The sequence below is a fragment of the Bos taurus genome, chromosome 15 (genome assembly GCF_002263795.3).
Source record: "Bos taurus isolate L1 Dominette 01449 registration number 42190680 breed Hereford chromosome 15, ARS-UCD2.0, whole genome shotgun sequence".
In the NCBI taxonomy this organism is placed as follows: Eukaryota; Metazoa; Chordata; class Mammalia; order Artiodactyla; family Bovidae; genus Bos; species Bos taurus.
In genome coordinates this window covers 53,616,453-53,633,201 of record NC_037342.1, presented here as the reverse complement: position 1 = coordinate 53,633,201, position 16,749 = coordinate 53,616,453, and the positions used below count along the sequence as shown (strand labels likewise).

The following is a 16,749-nucleotide window of genomic DNA, read 5'->3' as shown; positions in this document are numbered from 1 at the left end:
CAGTCCATGGGGTCGCAAAGAGTCGGACACGACTGAGCGACTTCACTTTCACTTTCATGCACTGGAGAAGGAAATGGCAACCCACTCCAGTGTTCTTGCCTGGAGAATCCCAGACACGGGGGAGCCTGGTGGGCTGCCGTCTATGGGGTCGCACAGAGTCGGACACGACTGAAGTGACTTAGCAGCAGAGTATGTAATATAAAGTGAATGTTTCTCACTTTCCATCCATCAAGCCTGGTCATCATCCTCTTGCCAGGTATCTGTACCAAAATGACCTCTGCCCAGGGTCCCCTATATTGTCCAGGAGGCAGTGTAAAGAGGAAAAAAAGCTAAGTTTGAATTCTGATGCCACTTCTGAGCTATATGAATTTGGACCTAATGCCTGCCTGTCAAATGACAACATCACCTACCTCATAGGGTTGCCATGAGGATTAAATAGTTGTGTGTACAGTGAATTAGCTGCTCAACTTTGATGACTATTATGACTTAACCTGGTGAACAAAATTGGCTGTGTCCCTGAAAAACACACATTTGACCATGCTGCCCCCCTGTGGACAGAGTGCAAACAGCCCAGCAGAGACCTTGGTAGGCCCCTCCCGCCCCCAGAAGGGCTTGTGGGAAGCACACAGAACACACACAGGGACGTTTCTCTGCTAGGAGCTCATGCTTTACTCAGATATATTTAGTGAACATACAAACCAGAACTTCTCAGAATAATGTGCTTGTTTGGATGTAGATCAGTACTGACTCAAAAGGTCTGGGGTAAGGACAAAATCTTGAACAAGCTTCCAGATGATACTTATGAATGCTGCTGACCACAGGCCACTCTGAGTAAAGGTCTTAACTATAGTATGGGAGTGACATGATAGGAACCCTACATCAGTTACTGAGAGAGTTAACCTGTATTAACTTGTGTAGTCCTCAAGACCCTATGCGGTAAATACTGTTGACCTCTATTTTTCAGATGAGGAAACCAAAGCACAAAGAGCGAAAAGTACTTAGCTATCTGATACATCCAGTAAGGGATGGGCCTTAGGTTCTAATTTAGGCAGCCTAGCTCCAACACCTGCTAAGACTCCAACAATGTGTAGAGAGTAGCCAGGGGAGGGGCTGTGGCAAGGAGAGGAGGAGACATAGAATAGAGAATGGATGGCAGTTGTGAATGTAAGAGAGGAAGCCATCAAGGACACTTTGGCTGCCTTGTTTAGACCAGTGGAGAGATGGTGGAACCTATCACTACTGACCTAGGAAATATGGGAGAAAGAACAACTTTTAGGGGGAACGTAAGTTCAGCTTTAGGAATGGTCAATGTGAGTGGCTTTTGGTCATCTGGACAAGCAGACAGACCTAAGTGTCTATAGAGTTGAGGAGGTGCTTGAACTTGTAGATAGACTTTGGGCATTAGCAGATGCGAAACTCTGAAAGCTTGAGGTCATGTGAACAGTGTACAGACTGTCCTGTTCTAGACCAAAGTCAACACAGTACACAACTGGAAGAGAGAAGATTAGAATCTAGTCTCCCTGGCTGCAGTGGAGGCTGACTCTGTCCATTCTAATGGGCATTCTGGCTCGGGGAGCAGGCGGAGCATAAGACGTTAATGGGCTGCAGGAAACAAACAGGCTTTGCTGGAGCTCTATGGTGACTAAATCCAATGAACTGTCCCCAACCCCTAGATCAGAAGAAATAAGGACAACTCCATAGAGAAAGACCAGATAAAGGTTGGGAGATATTTATTTTCTTTAAACAAGGTCATAAATAACAAAGAAACAAAGAAGGTCCCAGACTTCGGACCCTGAAGCAGGACAGGGATAGGAAGTTGAGGGGTCAAAAGGTGGAGGGGGCTACGCATCACCTAAGACAGTCACAGAAAAGATGGGCTGCAGGAGACTGCCTCTCCCTACCCTTGGAAATGGCGTGCCTGGGCAGTAGGGAGGCTGAAGTGCTGTGATGAGGCAGCTGGAAGAGGGCAAATGTTGAGGATGCTGGACTGGACTGTTTCTATGAAGGGTGACATGGAAACCACAAATGACTAAGATAAGCTGTGGGTCTAGAAAAGGCAAGCGGGCACTCTGCATACCTCCAGGGACCAACTATGAAAATGGTTAAATCTGCTTCTTAAAAACAACTCCACGGGCCTTAGCCGGTGGCTTTGTGCATGGGCTGTAGTCAACCTGGGTTGCTTTATGGCAGGTGAGGGCTCAAGAGGCCCCTGGAGCAGCCTGGCCTCAGCCCAGGGCAGGTGCCCAGACATGTGGGAGTGGGACGTGGGCCCTCCCCAGATGGGAGGCCATGTGCTTGGACTGGCTGAGCCTGATTTTCAGGCTAGTTTCTTGTGATGCTATCCACCACCCCTCCCTCTACCTAAGGATGAGATCCTGACCTCTCTGGGTCTTCCAAGCCTAGAAGAATAAGACGGGGATAAAAAGGTATCCGACTGGTGTTTTATTTAAAAGGGAAAAATAAAGACCATCTTGCACATGGTCTAGCCCATGAGGTAGGGCAGGACCATGGCAAGAACAATCTCAAGCAATGGAGGTCCCTGTACCTGGGGAAACATGGGGACCCAGGTACATTACCTAATGCCAGGAACAGGGGCCCAGGGTGGCGGTTCTGATGGAGGCTTCACCCAAGGCAAGGCAGGGAGGACAGGCAAGAGCTATCCCTGAACAGGGAAGGGAGAGGAGCTGGGGAGCCTTAGACTGGGGAGACCAATGTTGATCGAAGGCCCTGGAAAACAATGCTTTGGGCAGGAATACACAAAAGGGTTTGTACATCTGGGGATGCCCGTCTACAGGGAGCCGGTGTCACATGGTCGGGCGGGATGGTGAGGAGGAGACAGCGGCATCACAGTGGCCTCTGGTGCGATGTATTTACAACAGAGCTCAATGTTGAGGGAGGGAAGGAGAGCAGGTCACTAACAGCCAGGAAACACACTGTGAAGAGTGGAGAGAGAATGGAAAACAAATGTGACTGTCACTGGCTTACCCTGTCTCATCCAGGAAGCGCTCCTTAATGATCACCATGGCCTTTGCACATCTCTCCACCTCTTCTCAGCCCATCCAGGGCTAGACACAGGGTGTGCTCTCAATGTACGGCTGATCAGACCACAGCTTCAAACGGGCCAGGGCCCCCAGACACTGCTTACTGAGAAACTAAGAAACTTACTGAGAAACTTTATTGTTGGTTCCTAGGATCCATCAATGGTCAGCTGCTTGAGGGGTGGTCTGACATCAGGGAATCACTGTGGCTCACTGTACCAGGCCCTGGCATTTTCAGTGCCCACCTTGCTTTGTCATCCAAACCACTTAGGCCCTGGCATTTTGAACTCCGTGATGTAGAAACTGTTTATATTTCTTCAACATTTTTTCTTCAAACTTTCTGAGGGTGGGGAACAAGTTCCCTTGGACCATCATCAGAATTAGAAAAGAGACTTTCCAACTGGCAGGCATGACTCTTCATATGGCCTGTGGGGCTCTGTGAGGATGGGGCCTTCTGCAGCAAAGACTGGGAGCTCCTTGAGGTGGGACCAGGACCATGTGGTTTGGGTCACCATGCCTCTCTTCCTCCTCCTCCTCCACAAAGAAATCTACTGTGTCTCCCAATCTGACAAAGAGTTTCCCAAGATGAAAGGCATCCTTTTTCCTCTAGACCAGTGGTTCCCAAATGGGAATGACTTTGCCTCCCTTAAGACATTAGGTAAAATCTAGGAACCTTTTTGCTTGTCACAACTGTGTGTGTTGAGAGGGTGCTACTGGTTCCTAGAATGCAAAGTCCAGGGATATTGTTCATCACGCTACAGTGCGCAGAACAGCCCCACCAGCACAAAGGATTACCTGCCTCAAATGTAAACAGTGCTGAGGCTGGAAACCCTGCTCCAGATGTCTACATAGCCTCAAGGCCTGCCTCACCTTCCTCAACAGCAGAACAGGAGAAGGCATATAGAATTTTTCTAAGAGCCCGGGAATGGATAATTCCCATCCCAGCCTCCACAGGAAGGGGCATCTCAAGAAAAAGTACACATCACAAAGGGGGTAGGGGACTAGGCACTGTTTAATGTCAGTTTAGCAACAACTCACTGGACCAGAGCACACGGAAAGAACCAACCACGGCTTTGCAGAAACACACACGCTGGGCTCTGTGTTGAGGAGGAAGAAGAAAGGCATGGTGACCTAACCCAGGCAGGGGTAAGGCAGAGATATTTACAACCTTGCAAATATCTCCTTGTTGGGGTACTGCTGGGCTCTTTAAATCTTTGTACTTCCTTACCACTGGAATCCACCGATAGGCTCTGCAAACCTGTGCCGAATCAGGAAAGTGGCAACAGCTTCAGCTACCTGCAAAAGGGAGAGATATTCCAGGCCATGTTAAGGGTAGCTACGGGGTTCAGCCTTGGAGGTCCTATGGGCTTCTGTTGGAAGTTAAGGCATTATAGTGGACTCATGGTCCTGCAGTTCTGGGGAGCCTGAAAGCAAAAGGACCTGGGTCCTGCAGGGATGGCTCCAGAAAAGTCAAGAGGAATGATGTGAAGGCTTAGTTATCCCCGTAGTTACAAAGCACTTTTTTCCTACAGGAGGAGCACATATTAATTCCTAACTGTGTGTGTTTTAGGGAGCAGTGTCTACCACCGTTATTCCTTCTTCCATCTGGCTTTTGGGGATAATAGAGAAGCAGAGCTTACAATCTTAACCACAGTGTGTTAGTCACTCAATCGTGTCCGACTCTTTGCGACCCCATGGAGGAGGCTCGTCTCTCTCCATGGGATTCTCCAAGCAAGAATACTGGAGTGGGTTGCTATTCCCTTCTCCATCTTAACCACAGGGCCCTGGGTAAAACAGCAGGGCACCAGTAGCTCCTCAGCCCATACACAGAAAGGCAAGACCAAAAGCAGCTGCCAGGGAGAGGTCTGGGGTGCTGGTGGGATTGCATGTGTGTGGGCCCCACAGCAGCTGCTGCAGCAACACAGGCTGACTCAGAGGCTTATGCTGTCTGTGAGATCCACAGTTACTCTCCCAGTTGCCCTTTTACAGGCATCCAGCACCAGACTCACCTTGTCTGGAGCATCCTCATGGACTGCGTGGCCACACTGGGGCAGGACCTGCATCTGGAACTTCCCTAGGGAAGATATAAACCAAAGCCACCTCAAGGACTAAAATGGTCCTCTCCTTACCATCTTTGCAGCCTCACAGGTCACGTTAGCAGGCCAGGACCTCCCCATCACCCCACCCCAACAGTCTGGACCCAATTAACAAGCCTGTGCCAAGATGATAATACTTGACATTATAACCTTGAGCAAATCATTTCCCTTCACTTCTTCCTTCTGCACCTACTTAATATGCATTTACTTTGGGCCAGACACATAGAAAGAAACAGTTCCTATTTACACTACAGTCTAGTGGGAGAGCAAAACATAAAACTCAGATTTTAATGCAGCATATAGTTCCTAGGCTAACACTAAGCACATGGAACTGGACAAATACAGGAATTGGGTCTTTGCAATAAAACAGGGATCCAGGAAGGCTTCCCACACAGAAAAAGTAACTTACACAAAGCAACAGAGGATGAAATGGTATTTGCTCTTGAGAAGAAAAACTTTGGCATGGTGCTCATGAGAGTTAACAATGAGGCTGGAGATGTAAGTGGGGGCCTTATCATTAAGGGATTTGTAAATTAAAGATTTTGAGATTTATTATTACAATAATAAGTTACCATCTGAGTGTTTAACTATGTTCCAGATGGTACTAAACTACTTTTTCACACTGTCCTGTATAACACTGTAAGCTCAAACAAATGTGATCATTTTATTAAGAGTGGACAGAGATGACTGATAAAGCAAGATCTCTAAGGAGACCAAAGAACATGGAACCCATCCCTGGCCATCAAGGCCATGAGACATCCAAGCAGAGATGTCCAGCAGGTTTGATACATGGTCCAGGTGTGGACCCCAGGAGAGGTATGAGTCAGAGGGTTAGCTTTGTGAGTTATCAGGGTGTAGATGGGAACCATGAGATTGCCCAGGGAGAGTAAGTAGAAAAGAAGGAAACTTAGCAACAGAATCTGCTTAAGCCTGAAACCTTGACCCTGGAGTTGGCACCTTTTTTTCCTATAACCCGAAGTTGCCAATGCCTATTGACTTCACCTTTACCAAGCCTTGCATGTGCACTAAAGCCAAGAGCTTCCATGAAACCGGTTCCACTGCCTCCACAGTCATCTGGCCAGCACACCTGAACCTGAGCACATGTCACTTTCCTACTCATTACACCTCACAATCCCTGTGAGGCTGCCATCAATTTTCTCATTCTACAGATTGAGAAAATTAAAGCTAAGGCAGGTCAAGTAACTTGCCCAGGGTGAAAAAAAATTAGTAGGAAAGCAGCAGTACTCAAACACAGTTCTCCCAACTGCAGAGTCCTAGCTTTTACCACCTCATCATGTTGTCTTCTAAACAGAACTTGTATCTTTTTGTATTTGGGTTATCTTGGACCTTTCCCTTTCCTAAGAATTCTAACAATAATAAAAATACTGATCAGTATTCAGAATATCTCCTTTCATAATACATCTGCACACAGTACTTTATAATGCCCCTTTCAAAGACACTGTATCACTTTAATTCTTACAACTCTGAGGTCTATGTGGTAATATAATTCCCAATTTAGACAGAAAATTTCCACATGACTTTGCCCATTTCTCTGCCCTCAGGGGACCTAGGAATGTAATTTCTTCATAACTTACCTTGCATTTGGCCAATAGTCAGATCTTTATCCAATCTATCAACACCTAGAATAAAATAAGAGAATCCACAAGTAGCTTACTTGAAAAGGCTGTATGAAATAGGTTTTGCTGTTATGAAGTAAAAATTGTTACAAAGTGGTAAACATGATGACCTTCTCAATTCATGTTAATGCCAATCCTAACTTCCTGAGTGTACAGTCTCACCACATGAAGCTTTCGAGGCTGATGTTTCCCATAATCACTTTGCTTGTTTAAGCTGCTTTCTGAAAACAGGCTTTACTTTTTAAATTTCCTTTTTACTCAGAATATCCTTATACGACTCAAGGAGAAGGACTTGGGTTTGACCAGGTACAGAGACCAGGCCAGAATTAGGTCATCCCTGGTGGATGCTCATGCTTAGTTTTGAATTTGTCAAAGGAAGGAGAAAGGGCACAAATGAGTAAGGATGGTATTTCACTTTGGAAGTCGCTACCCATATGGTAAACACTTTTAACAAAGACATACTGAGATGACAATATACATACACTGCTAGGGACTGAATTGTGTCCCCCCGCAAAATTTATATGATGAAACCCTAATTCACAATGGGACCACATTTGGAGATATGAAGGTAATTAAGGTTAAATGAGGAAGTAATTAAGGTTAATGTCACAAAGGTAGGGCCCTCGTAAGATTAGACTGGTGCTCTCGCACTCTCTGCCACGTAAGAGCACAGTGAGAAGGTGGTGGTTTGCAAGCCAGTAAGAAAGCTCTCAGCAGAACCTGACAGGCTGGAACCCTTATTTCAGACTTACAGCTTCCAGAATTGTTTAAGCCACCCAGTATTTTGTTATGGCATCCCAGGCTGACTAATACATACACATGCACACTTACCAGCCAGGAGCAGCAATTTAGGAATAGGACAACTAAGAAAGAGATTGGATAAGCCTCGGAACCAGCCATCCCAGTATTTTTCTGTTTTTGCCAGTTCAATTCTCCAAGTGTATGGATGGTCTTTCTTGGTCTGAAGGAGTAAGAGCAAGTTTTGAGTCTCTGAGGGCAATCCCAGGAGGAACAGGAAAAAAACTAGGTCCGTGGGAAAAGGAAAGGGAAAGAAACTAGCACATATTAAGGTCCTACCATGTCCCAGACATTTTAATATACATTTAGTCTTTGTAACAGCCTTGTGATATAAGTTATTGTTGTACCTGCATGTTTAGATGATTAGAAGTAAACTTTTTACTTTTATTAGTTTCAGTGAACCTAGGAAACTTTCTTAAGATCACAAAGCTAGTAAACTGGTACAACCAAGATTGAGCTTCTTATACTCAACTGGCAAAAATAACACATTATCAAAAGAATAACTACAAAAACCACACTGCAGTATGGAAAAATGCTTATGACATAACATTAAGTGAAAGACGCAGAGTACAACATGTCATTTAAGTTAGGGTTACTACTGGAAAAATACAGTGTGCTTTGAGAAAGGACTAGAAGGGAAAACTGAAAATATGTTGATAAAATATTTTTTCTTATATTTTTATATATGACGATGATACGATGTAAACATGTATGTTAGTGTGTGAGCGTGCTCGGTCGTGTCCGACTTTTTGCAACCTCATGGACTATAGCCCACCAGGCTTCTCTGTCCGTGGAATTCTCCAGGCAAGAATACCAGAGTGGGTTGCTGTTTCCTTCTCCATATGTAGGTTTATTTATATAAACAGTAATTTATATATAATTTAAATAGTAATTTAAAAAGGAAATGACCAAATATAACAAAATCTGTTAAACTTCAATATAAAGTAGATGGCACAGAGTATGTGCCCATCAAATACAAGTTGAACAAATAAAATGTTCTCTACACTTTTTTGCATCATGAAAATTTTGAAATATTATAACTGAAATAACTAGAATACCACATCAACCACAATATGAAAATCTAGAAGTGAACATGAGACAGCATATATTGTGTTAAAGATCACCAGATGGTTGAGATGTTCATGTTACCCAAAGTGATTTGTATATTTAACACAATCACTTTCAAAATCCCAATGGCATTGTTTGCAAAAATAGAAAAATATATCCTATAATTCAATATGAAATATTAAGGGATTAATATTAATTTATCCATTAAATTCATATGGATATTAAGGGATCCCAAACACCAAAACAATTTTAATAAAGATAAACAAAACTGGAGGACTCATACTCTATTTCAAAATATATTACAGTTATAGTAATCAAAACAGCACAGTACTGGTATAAAGACAGACAAATAGAGCAATGGAATAAGCTCAAGAGCCCAGAAATAAACCTCATATATATGGTCGAGTGATCTTTGATAAGGATGCTGAGACCATTCAATGGGGAAATGACAGTTTTTTCAAAATTCAGCTGGGGAAACTGAATACCCACATGCAAAAGAATGAAGTTGGACAATATATAAAAATGAACTCAAATGGATTAAAACCTAAATATAATAAGAACCTACAACTATAAAATAAAGTTGTAGGTTCTTATAAACTTTTTAATAAAGCAGTCTTAAAAAAGAGATTTATGCATAAAGAAATATCTCTTGGACAACCAAAATAATGTTTTTCCTTTTTTTTCCTGTATTTTAACCATTATATATTAGAGTCCCCTCATCCCCAATAAAAATGTATAGCTTGTTTTCTTTCACAGAACAGAATGGATGCGACTGACCTCTTCTGTATGTCTCAGGGCCATTTCAAACACAACTTTTATACTGTGCTCAACAGAGATGCCCCTAAGAAGCTGTGCCTGGTTTTTTGTGTTGTTGTTGCTACATTTAATTGGCATTACTAATACTATCTCCATCATTTTATTTTTCCTTTATTGTGGTATCACTGACATACAACATTGTTGAAGGTGTACAGCATGTTGATCTGACACATGTATACACTGCAGTGACTACCACCACAGCGTGGTAACCACCTCTATCATGTCACGTAATTATCATTTATCTGTGGTGGGAACAATTAAGATCTAGTCGCTTAGCAACTCTGTAGTTTATAATACAGTACTGTTGCCTATAATTACTACTGTGCATTAGATATCCAGGACTTATCCACTAACTGCAAGAAGTTGTGACTATTGGGGTTTCTCTGTGTCCTTCCTCAGGTGGAGACTGTCTAGCTAAGTTCCTCACTGATTGATGTGCCTCAGTTTGTCCTCCTTATGGAACTGCTGGAGTTCATAAAACCCCATATATTAGGGCCTATAACAATGATAAGAAAAAAATGAGTTGCAATTAAAAATCAGAGGATCTGGATGTGTTTTAGCACTAACATTTACAGGTTGACCATAGGCAAGTATCTGCATCTGAGTCGCAAAACTGTTAATATTTACAATGCAGAGACAAAATGAGAACTAGAGATGTTAATGTGAATCATCCAGTATAGATCCTAGCACACAAAAGGGAAAAAGTAACTGACAATTTGTATCAGAGTTTCAAATCTACTAAACACTATTTGATTACCTTGGACAATTCTTCATCTCTTGAGTCTCAGTTTCTACACTGTTAACATGTGAGAAAAGATCTCTCCTCACCTCACAGACTGTGGGAGAGCAAACTGATCACGCATTATTCATAATTTTGTGAAATCCAAAAAGTTACAAAGTATTATCTTAAGGATGACAAGAAGATCCTCACTAAATTAAAAATACTGTTTTAAACAATGTACTCTCCTCCTTGCTGACACTAGCATCTCCAAATTCAAAGGAATATGTGGTGTACACTGAGTCCATTCCCTGTCATAAGTAAGACAGTCATAATCCATCCCTGAAAGTCTGTGGCTCACACTCACTAATCATTTCTCAGAAAAGCACCCCTTCCCACAACCATCCTCAAATCAGTTGCTCAGCAAGTTGTCACAGAACACTTACTATGCACACAACCTTAAGCTCTATGTTGAGGGAAATTCACACATAACATCAGTTCCTCTGCTCCAAATACATAGGTTATTTTTGAGGGGAAACAATGCTTGTTATTAGAGGACACTGAACCTGTATTATAGGAATGACTATTAGAAAACCATATATTATGAGTGTGGCCTAGGAAAATCAGTTATATGACTCAGTCACAACTTCAGAAAAGAAAGTGCTAAGTTGTGTCCTACAGACTGTCAGTGCTATACTGCGGAGGGACTAATATAAACTGAGGTCAGAAAGCTTCCCAAGGAGATACACCCTGAAAGATGGGTAGGATCTGATCAGTTTTGTGTAGACTGGTGGTAGGAAATGGGAGATTTTCTCATGAGATAAATCACAGGAACAGAAGTAGAGGTGAGAAAGGGCCTGATGAGAGAGCAGTTCTCTCTGAGGGTAGGGTAATACTCTACAAAATATTCCAATCTGTCAGAGTTATAAAGAAGTGCTTTATGCTTTCAGCCAGAGCCACTACCTTCCAGTAATTTGCCAAAATGACCAACACAAAGAGAAAGAGGAGGGGCAACTGCTACACGTTCTCTAGGCCTTTTTGAAAACATGGAGTTGTTCCTTTGGCCACATACACGCAAATCTACTAAGAGGGTGATACTGTAAATAACAAGGGGATGGGTACTGTTCAAAAAGGAATGCCCCACAAATGTTACCAGGGCAAAACTGGGAGTCTACAGTGTTATCCAGCATGCTATTGGCATCATTGTAAACAAACAAGGGCAAGATTCTTGCCAAGAGAATTAATGTGCGTATGGAGCAATCAGGCACTCTAAGAGCTAACAGCTTCCTGAAATGTGTGAAGGAAATGATCAGAAAAAGAAGGAAGTCGAAGAGAAAGGGACTTGGGTTCAGCTGAAGCACCAGCCTGCTGCACCCAGAGAAGCACACTTCATGAGGACCAATGGAAAGGAGCGTGAACTCCTGGAGCCCATTCCCTATGAATTCATGGCATTTTGGGTATAAAAATAAAGACCTGGATTGTAAAAAGAAAAAAGAAGTGTTTTATATCTTATAGTTAATCTAAGTATCTATTATGATAGTATCTTTGTCCCTTAAATATCTAATGATGGACAAAAAGAACAATGTCACCTTCCTTTCCCCACCTTACACACTATCCCATCCTTCTAAGAATACTAACTTTCACTCACCTCCATGTCATCTTCCTTTTTCCTCTTGTTTACTGACTCACTTCCTTCTTCGTCTTCTTCTTCTTCCTCTATGATTCCTTCCACTATAGATTTTGAGCCTTCTGGACTTGTAATTCCTTCACACCTAGGTATTAAAAAGAAAAAAAAAGTGCTATCACACACCTCTCTTCTACACACAAATTACCTTAGAGAAGCTATTTATGGGTTTTTATAATCAAATACTAGTTAAAAGTTAACAATGCTCTGGGAGGAGGGTGTGAAAAATGTGCATTTAAAAGTGTACAAAAGTGGAAGGTCATGGCCAACATTTCACTATATTCCAAGGGCTGGTTTCTGGTTCTTGCACCGATGAATGTTTTGTCACTCAGTCATGTCCAACTCTTTGTGACCCCAAGCACTGTGACCTGCCAATCCATGATCCACGATCCATGGTCCACGGGGTTTTCCAAGCAAGAACACTGGAGTGGGTTGCCATTTCCTTCTCCAGGGGATCTTCCCCACCCAGCGATTGAACCCAGGTCTCCTGCATTGCAGACAGATGCTTTACCGTCTGAGCTACTACTGATCCACAGAAGGTAGTAACCATTTCCTGAGGCATGGTGACAAGAGTTTTATTGGCATTATCTTATATAATCCTCATAGCAATCCCCTAAAATAGCTCTGAAGAGTTAAAAAATTGTCCAGGATCATTTAGCTCATGAGTGGATGCGGCTGGGAAGCAGATCCAGGCCCAGTTAACTCTAAAGCATGGTGCATAGTACAACATGGCTGGAACAGATTGGTAAAAGGCCCTCACTTTTAATTAGCTGACAGAAACTGGCAATTACAATAACCAGGGCCAGATAAACCTTAGAGATTACTGCATCTGATCCAACCAATTATTGTTGTTTTGCATCTAAAAATAATATCTCTTTATTTTCTATAATTAGGTAGAAAAATTATTACAGGAACAGCTGGTACCATAATTTCTTTTAAAGAGAACTCGTTGAACAAAAATACATTGACAGGTGTTAAAAGTAAAACCTCAAGAGCCTAGGTAGCAGCTAGGGCCAAGGTCTGTTCTTCATGATAATCTATCATTTTGCCCTTGAAAAAGGAGAGAGAAGGGAGACGAGGAGAGAGAACAAGCAAGATAAAGAGAGACTGGGACAAACTGAAGGGTCAGTCAAACTTCGGATGTAGATTTTTTAAGAATGGTAACTTCTGTCTTCTCTACCAAACCTTCAGTGATGTGTATGTTCACAAGTATTTTGTAAAGTGGGGGTTTTCTTAGGAACTTGAGGTGTCAAGTTTCACAATTAGGTCAAAGTATTAACAAAACAATATGTGCTTTGGGCTTCCACAGCAGTAAATTGGGAGGTTCAGGGGAATTACACCTAGATCAAGAAGGGCAGGAAGGTTCCAGTGGGCATCTAAGTGACAATTAAAACACAGATTCTTACACACACAGTTTTACATATTTAGAGAAAACATCACTTGAAGTAAAAATGTAAAGATAACTGAACTACCTGAATACAAACCATGTAACTCTTCACTGCTTAAACAAATCAGATCTCAAAATATTCAAGCATTGAAAAATGAGCAGTCTCACAGCTTATTTAAAGCCTCTGCATTGTGCCTGCCAGATATTACTACTCAAACTGCTCTTTTGGATATAAAATCCATCATGTAGGCCTTAAAGTCAAATACACAGGAGTTTGAGTTCTAAGAATATGAGTTCTATCATTCATTAGCTATGTGATCCTGGGAAAGTCACTTTACCTTTCTGAACTTCCATTTCCCCCCATATAAAAGAGTTACCTTGAAGAGGTATTGTAAGGATTAAATGAGGTAGTGCAAATCAATGAATGAAATGAATGAATGAATCCAGGTAGTTATCATCAATGGCCACTAATATTAAAAACAAACAAAAAAAAGACAACCAGACATTATGTGCTTCCTAACAGCAGTACACGACATCACCTATTGCTGTTGCTGTTTAGTTGCTTAGTTTTATCTGACTCTATTGTGACCCCATGGACTGTAGCCCACCAGGCTCCTCTGTCCATGGTATTTCCTAGGCAAGAATACTGGAAAGGGTTGCCATTTCCTTCTCCAGGGGATCTTCCCAACCCAGGGATTGAACCCAAGTCTCTGGTACACATCTCCTGCGTTGCAGGTGGATTCTTTGCGAACTAATAAAAAACCAAAATAAAAACAAACGAACCTGAATTTGATCAAACCTGTGACCTAGCAATTTACAGAAAATACAAGGAATAAAGGAACATGTTAAATTACACCTTAAGGAATCAATCAGCAAATCTAGATTGTGGGAGATTCTACAGAGCAAACAACCAGGTTTCCTCAACAAATAAACTGCCAGGGGGAAAAAAAAGAGACAGAAGGGTAGCCTATAGATTAAAAGATACTTAAGAGATTTATCAATCAATTGCTATGTATAAATTCCTATTATAGTTCTGGTTTGAACTAAAAAAAAAAATTAAGACAATCAGATACGTAGATACTAAAGACATTTGATGATATTAATGAATTGTTAATTTTTTTAGGTGTGATATTGGTCTTATGACTGTGCTTAAAGTGTCCTTACCTTTTAGAGCATACTAAAATTTTGCAAAGGAAATTATATCTGAAATTTTTTTCAAAATATTTTGTCCTTAGGGGAAATAAATAGGGGCACAGATGAAACATGAGTTCATAACTGTTGAAGATGGGTAATGGGTACATTGGGATCATTCTATTATTCTATTTGTGTATGTTTGAGAATTTTCCATTATACAAGGTTTTAAAATTACACAGTGTATATAAAATGCCGTGCACAATGCCTGGCAAAGAGCAGGCATTTAATAATGCTATTATCATTTTCATCCACCTTTGTACTCCCTGTGTGTCCTGGTGGGCAACCTCTTCCCAATTCACCTGAAGTTTATTTTGTGACTACACAGCAATACCCAGGACTCATGTAACCCTATCTAGGAGGATCAACTGGGCTAAATAATCTTTCGAAGTCAAGCGTTAGTTGCTCAGTCATGCCCAACTCTCTGATCCCATGGACTATAGCCCGCCCAGCTCTTCTCTGTCCATGGAATTCTCCAGGCAAGAATACTACAGTGGGTTGTCATTTCCTTCTCCAGGGGATCTCCCCAACCCAGGGACCAAACCCAGGTCTCCCACATTGCAGGCAGATTCTTTACCATCTGAGACACCAGGGAAGTTAAATAATAAATAATCTTAGCTCACCCTTAAAATCTGACTTTCACTCAGGCTGTGCCAAAGCTTTTTATAACGTGATTTCCTCACAACCAGGTTTGGCTTAGGAGACTGTTACCAGAATGAAACCATGGCTGCCAGCACCAGAGTGAACGCTAATCTTCATCTTTCAACACCTATAGTTATGCTAATAAGGTAATCCATTATTATACAGAACAGGGGTCCCCAATCTCCAGGATCTAATGCCTGATGATCTGAGGTGGAGCTGATGTAATAATAATAGAAATAAAATACATAATAAGTGTAATGTGCTTGAATAATCTCCAAACCATCCCCCCTCTGCCCCCCAGTCCATGGAAAAATTGTCTTCCATGAAACCAGTCCTTGGTGCCAAAAAGGTTGGAGACCACTGATATAGAAGACATTATTTGGCTTTGGGATTTCTGCAAAAAAAAAAAAAAAGAAGAAGAAGGGAAAATCTATACAACTGGCCAAACTGAGTTCTCTTATAAAAATTATCTAAAATAATGAAGGTATTCACCAACATGGTAGAATAGATGTATGACCAAAAAAGCAACCTGTAATTCCTCATTATGTTTCAGCCTCTAACCAGTGCAAGGGGGAAAAAATAAAACCTACTGTTTGACTTGGCCAACCATTGAGACACGGGCAGACTCCAGATTTCGAATCTGGCCACTCTTCACACTAGAAAAGTGAAACAGGAGAAAGAAGGTTATTCCTCTTTATCTTATCATATCAGCAGGGTCAAATCAACAATTTTGCGATTCTGTGGGAGCTACTAAAAAGGTGCAGTTATCAATGTAGCTTACTATGGAGATTACCACTACTTCCCATTTCGTTATTATGGTGATAAGCCAAGCAGTAAAAATTAAGGCACTGAAATCACTTAAGTCCTGGCAATATTTACCAAGAGGTAGATACCATATCCCATGCCTGAGCTCAAGAAGCACATAATTTAGTGGGGAGAAAGAAATGAAACAAATAATTTTAATAGAGTAAGGTTCCAATGAACCTCATTTATTTTGAATGAAGTCAGAGAAAACTTCCCAAAGTCTTGCCTAAACTGAGGACTTAGGATAAGTGGAAGATAAAAGAGGGTAGTCAGAGTAAAACAGGCAGAAGGCACACTGTGAACGAAGGTACTGTGATGTGAAAAAATCAGTAGGATGACGATCTTAGAAGGAAGAGAGCAAGGAGGAACAGAGGAGATAACAGGAGAGTGTGACAGAGCAGGACAGGCAGGGGTTAGCTTCTGGAGGGTCTTACATGCCATGATATAGAGGCTTAGGAGCTCACTCTTTAAATAGAATAGTCTTCTCGGAGTTGACTAAGGGCCAAGAAAAATGACTGCCTGTCCCAGGGGACCTGAAAACACTGCCTGAAGCCAGCCAGCAGAACACATTTCTTTAAATCTCATTTTTCAGCTTAAAAAAAAAAATCACATAAAATTTTATACTGTAAACCCCTTTAGATAATGACTTTGTTTCTTATTTTAATGATAAAAAGAAGCAATCAGAATTACTATTTCATTTTTCCACCACCAACTGAATCTACAAATCTACCTGTATTATAATCATATATACTCTACCTTGAAGAGTACTGAATATATGAAGTTATCTCTGTTTCTATTCAAGCCCAACGTTGGGCACTGGTTCAATCCTCTTTTGTTCATGAAGATCTTGTCCCTTTACTCATCCTGTCT

The 16,749-nt window shown here is 41.7% G+C and overlaps 2 protein-coding genes across 4 annotated transcripts in view; one reads left to right on the top strand and one right to left on the bottom strand.

Moving 5' to 3' along the window:
- The window catches only part of P4HA3 (prolyl 4-hydroxylase subunit alpha 3), a 72,312-nt gene that overhangs the window by 48,594 nt on the left and 6,969 nt on the right, over positions 1-16,749 (top strand). The gene's annotated exons all lie outside the window — the stretch shown is intronic.
- The window catches only part of PPME1 (protein phosphatase methylesterase 1), a 51,291-nt gene continuing 36,255 nt past the window's right edge, over positions 1,714-16,749 (bottom strand). The window contains exons 8-14 of one of the 2 annotated variants that reach the window (XM_005216225.3): positions 15,666-15,731; positions 11,820-11,943; positions 7,603-7,732; positions 6,730-6,774; positions 5,048-5,112; positions 4,267-4,334; positions 1,714-2,933 (exon numbers count right to left, since the gene is read on the bottom strand). In XM_005216225.3, coding sequence (XP_005216282.1) covers positions 2,915-2,933; positions 4,267-4,334; positions 5,048-5,112; positions 6,730-6,774; positions 7,603-7,732; positions 11,820-11,943; positions 15,666-15,731 — 517 coding nt within the window. In that variant the 3' untranslated portion in view covers positions 1,714-2,914. Of the gene's footprint in view, positions 2,934-4,032; positions 4,136-4,266; positions 4,335-5,047; positions 5,113-6,729; positions 6,775-7,602; positions 7,733-11,819; positions 11,944-15,665; positions 15,732-16,749 lie in introns of those variants that run through there. The other variant, NM_001076056.2, reaches the window with a different exon arrangement.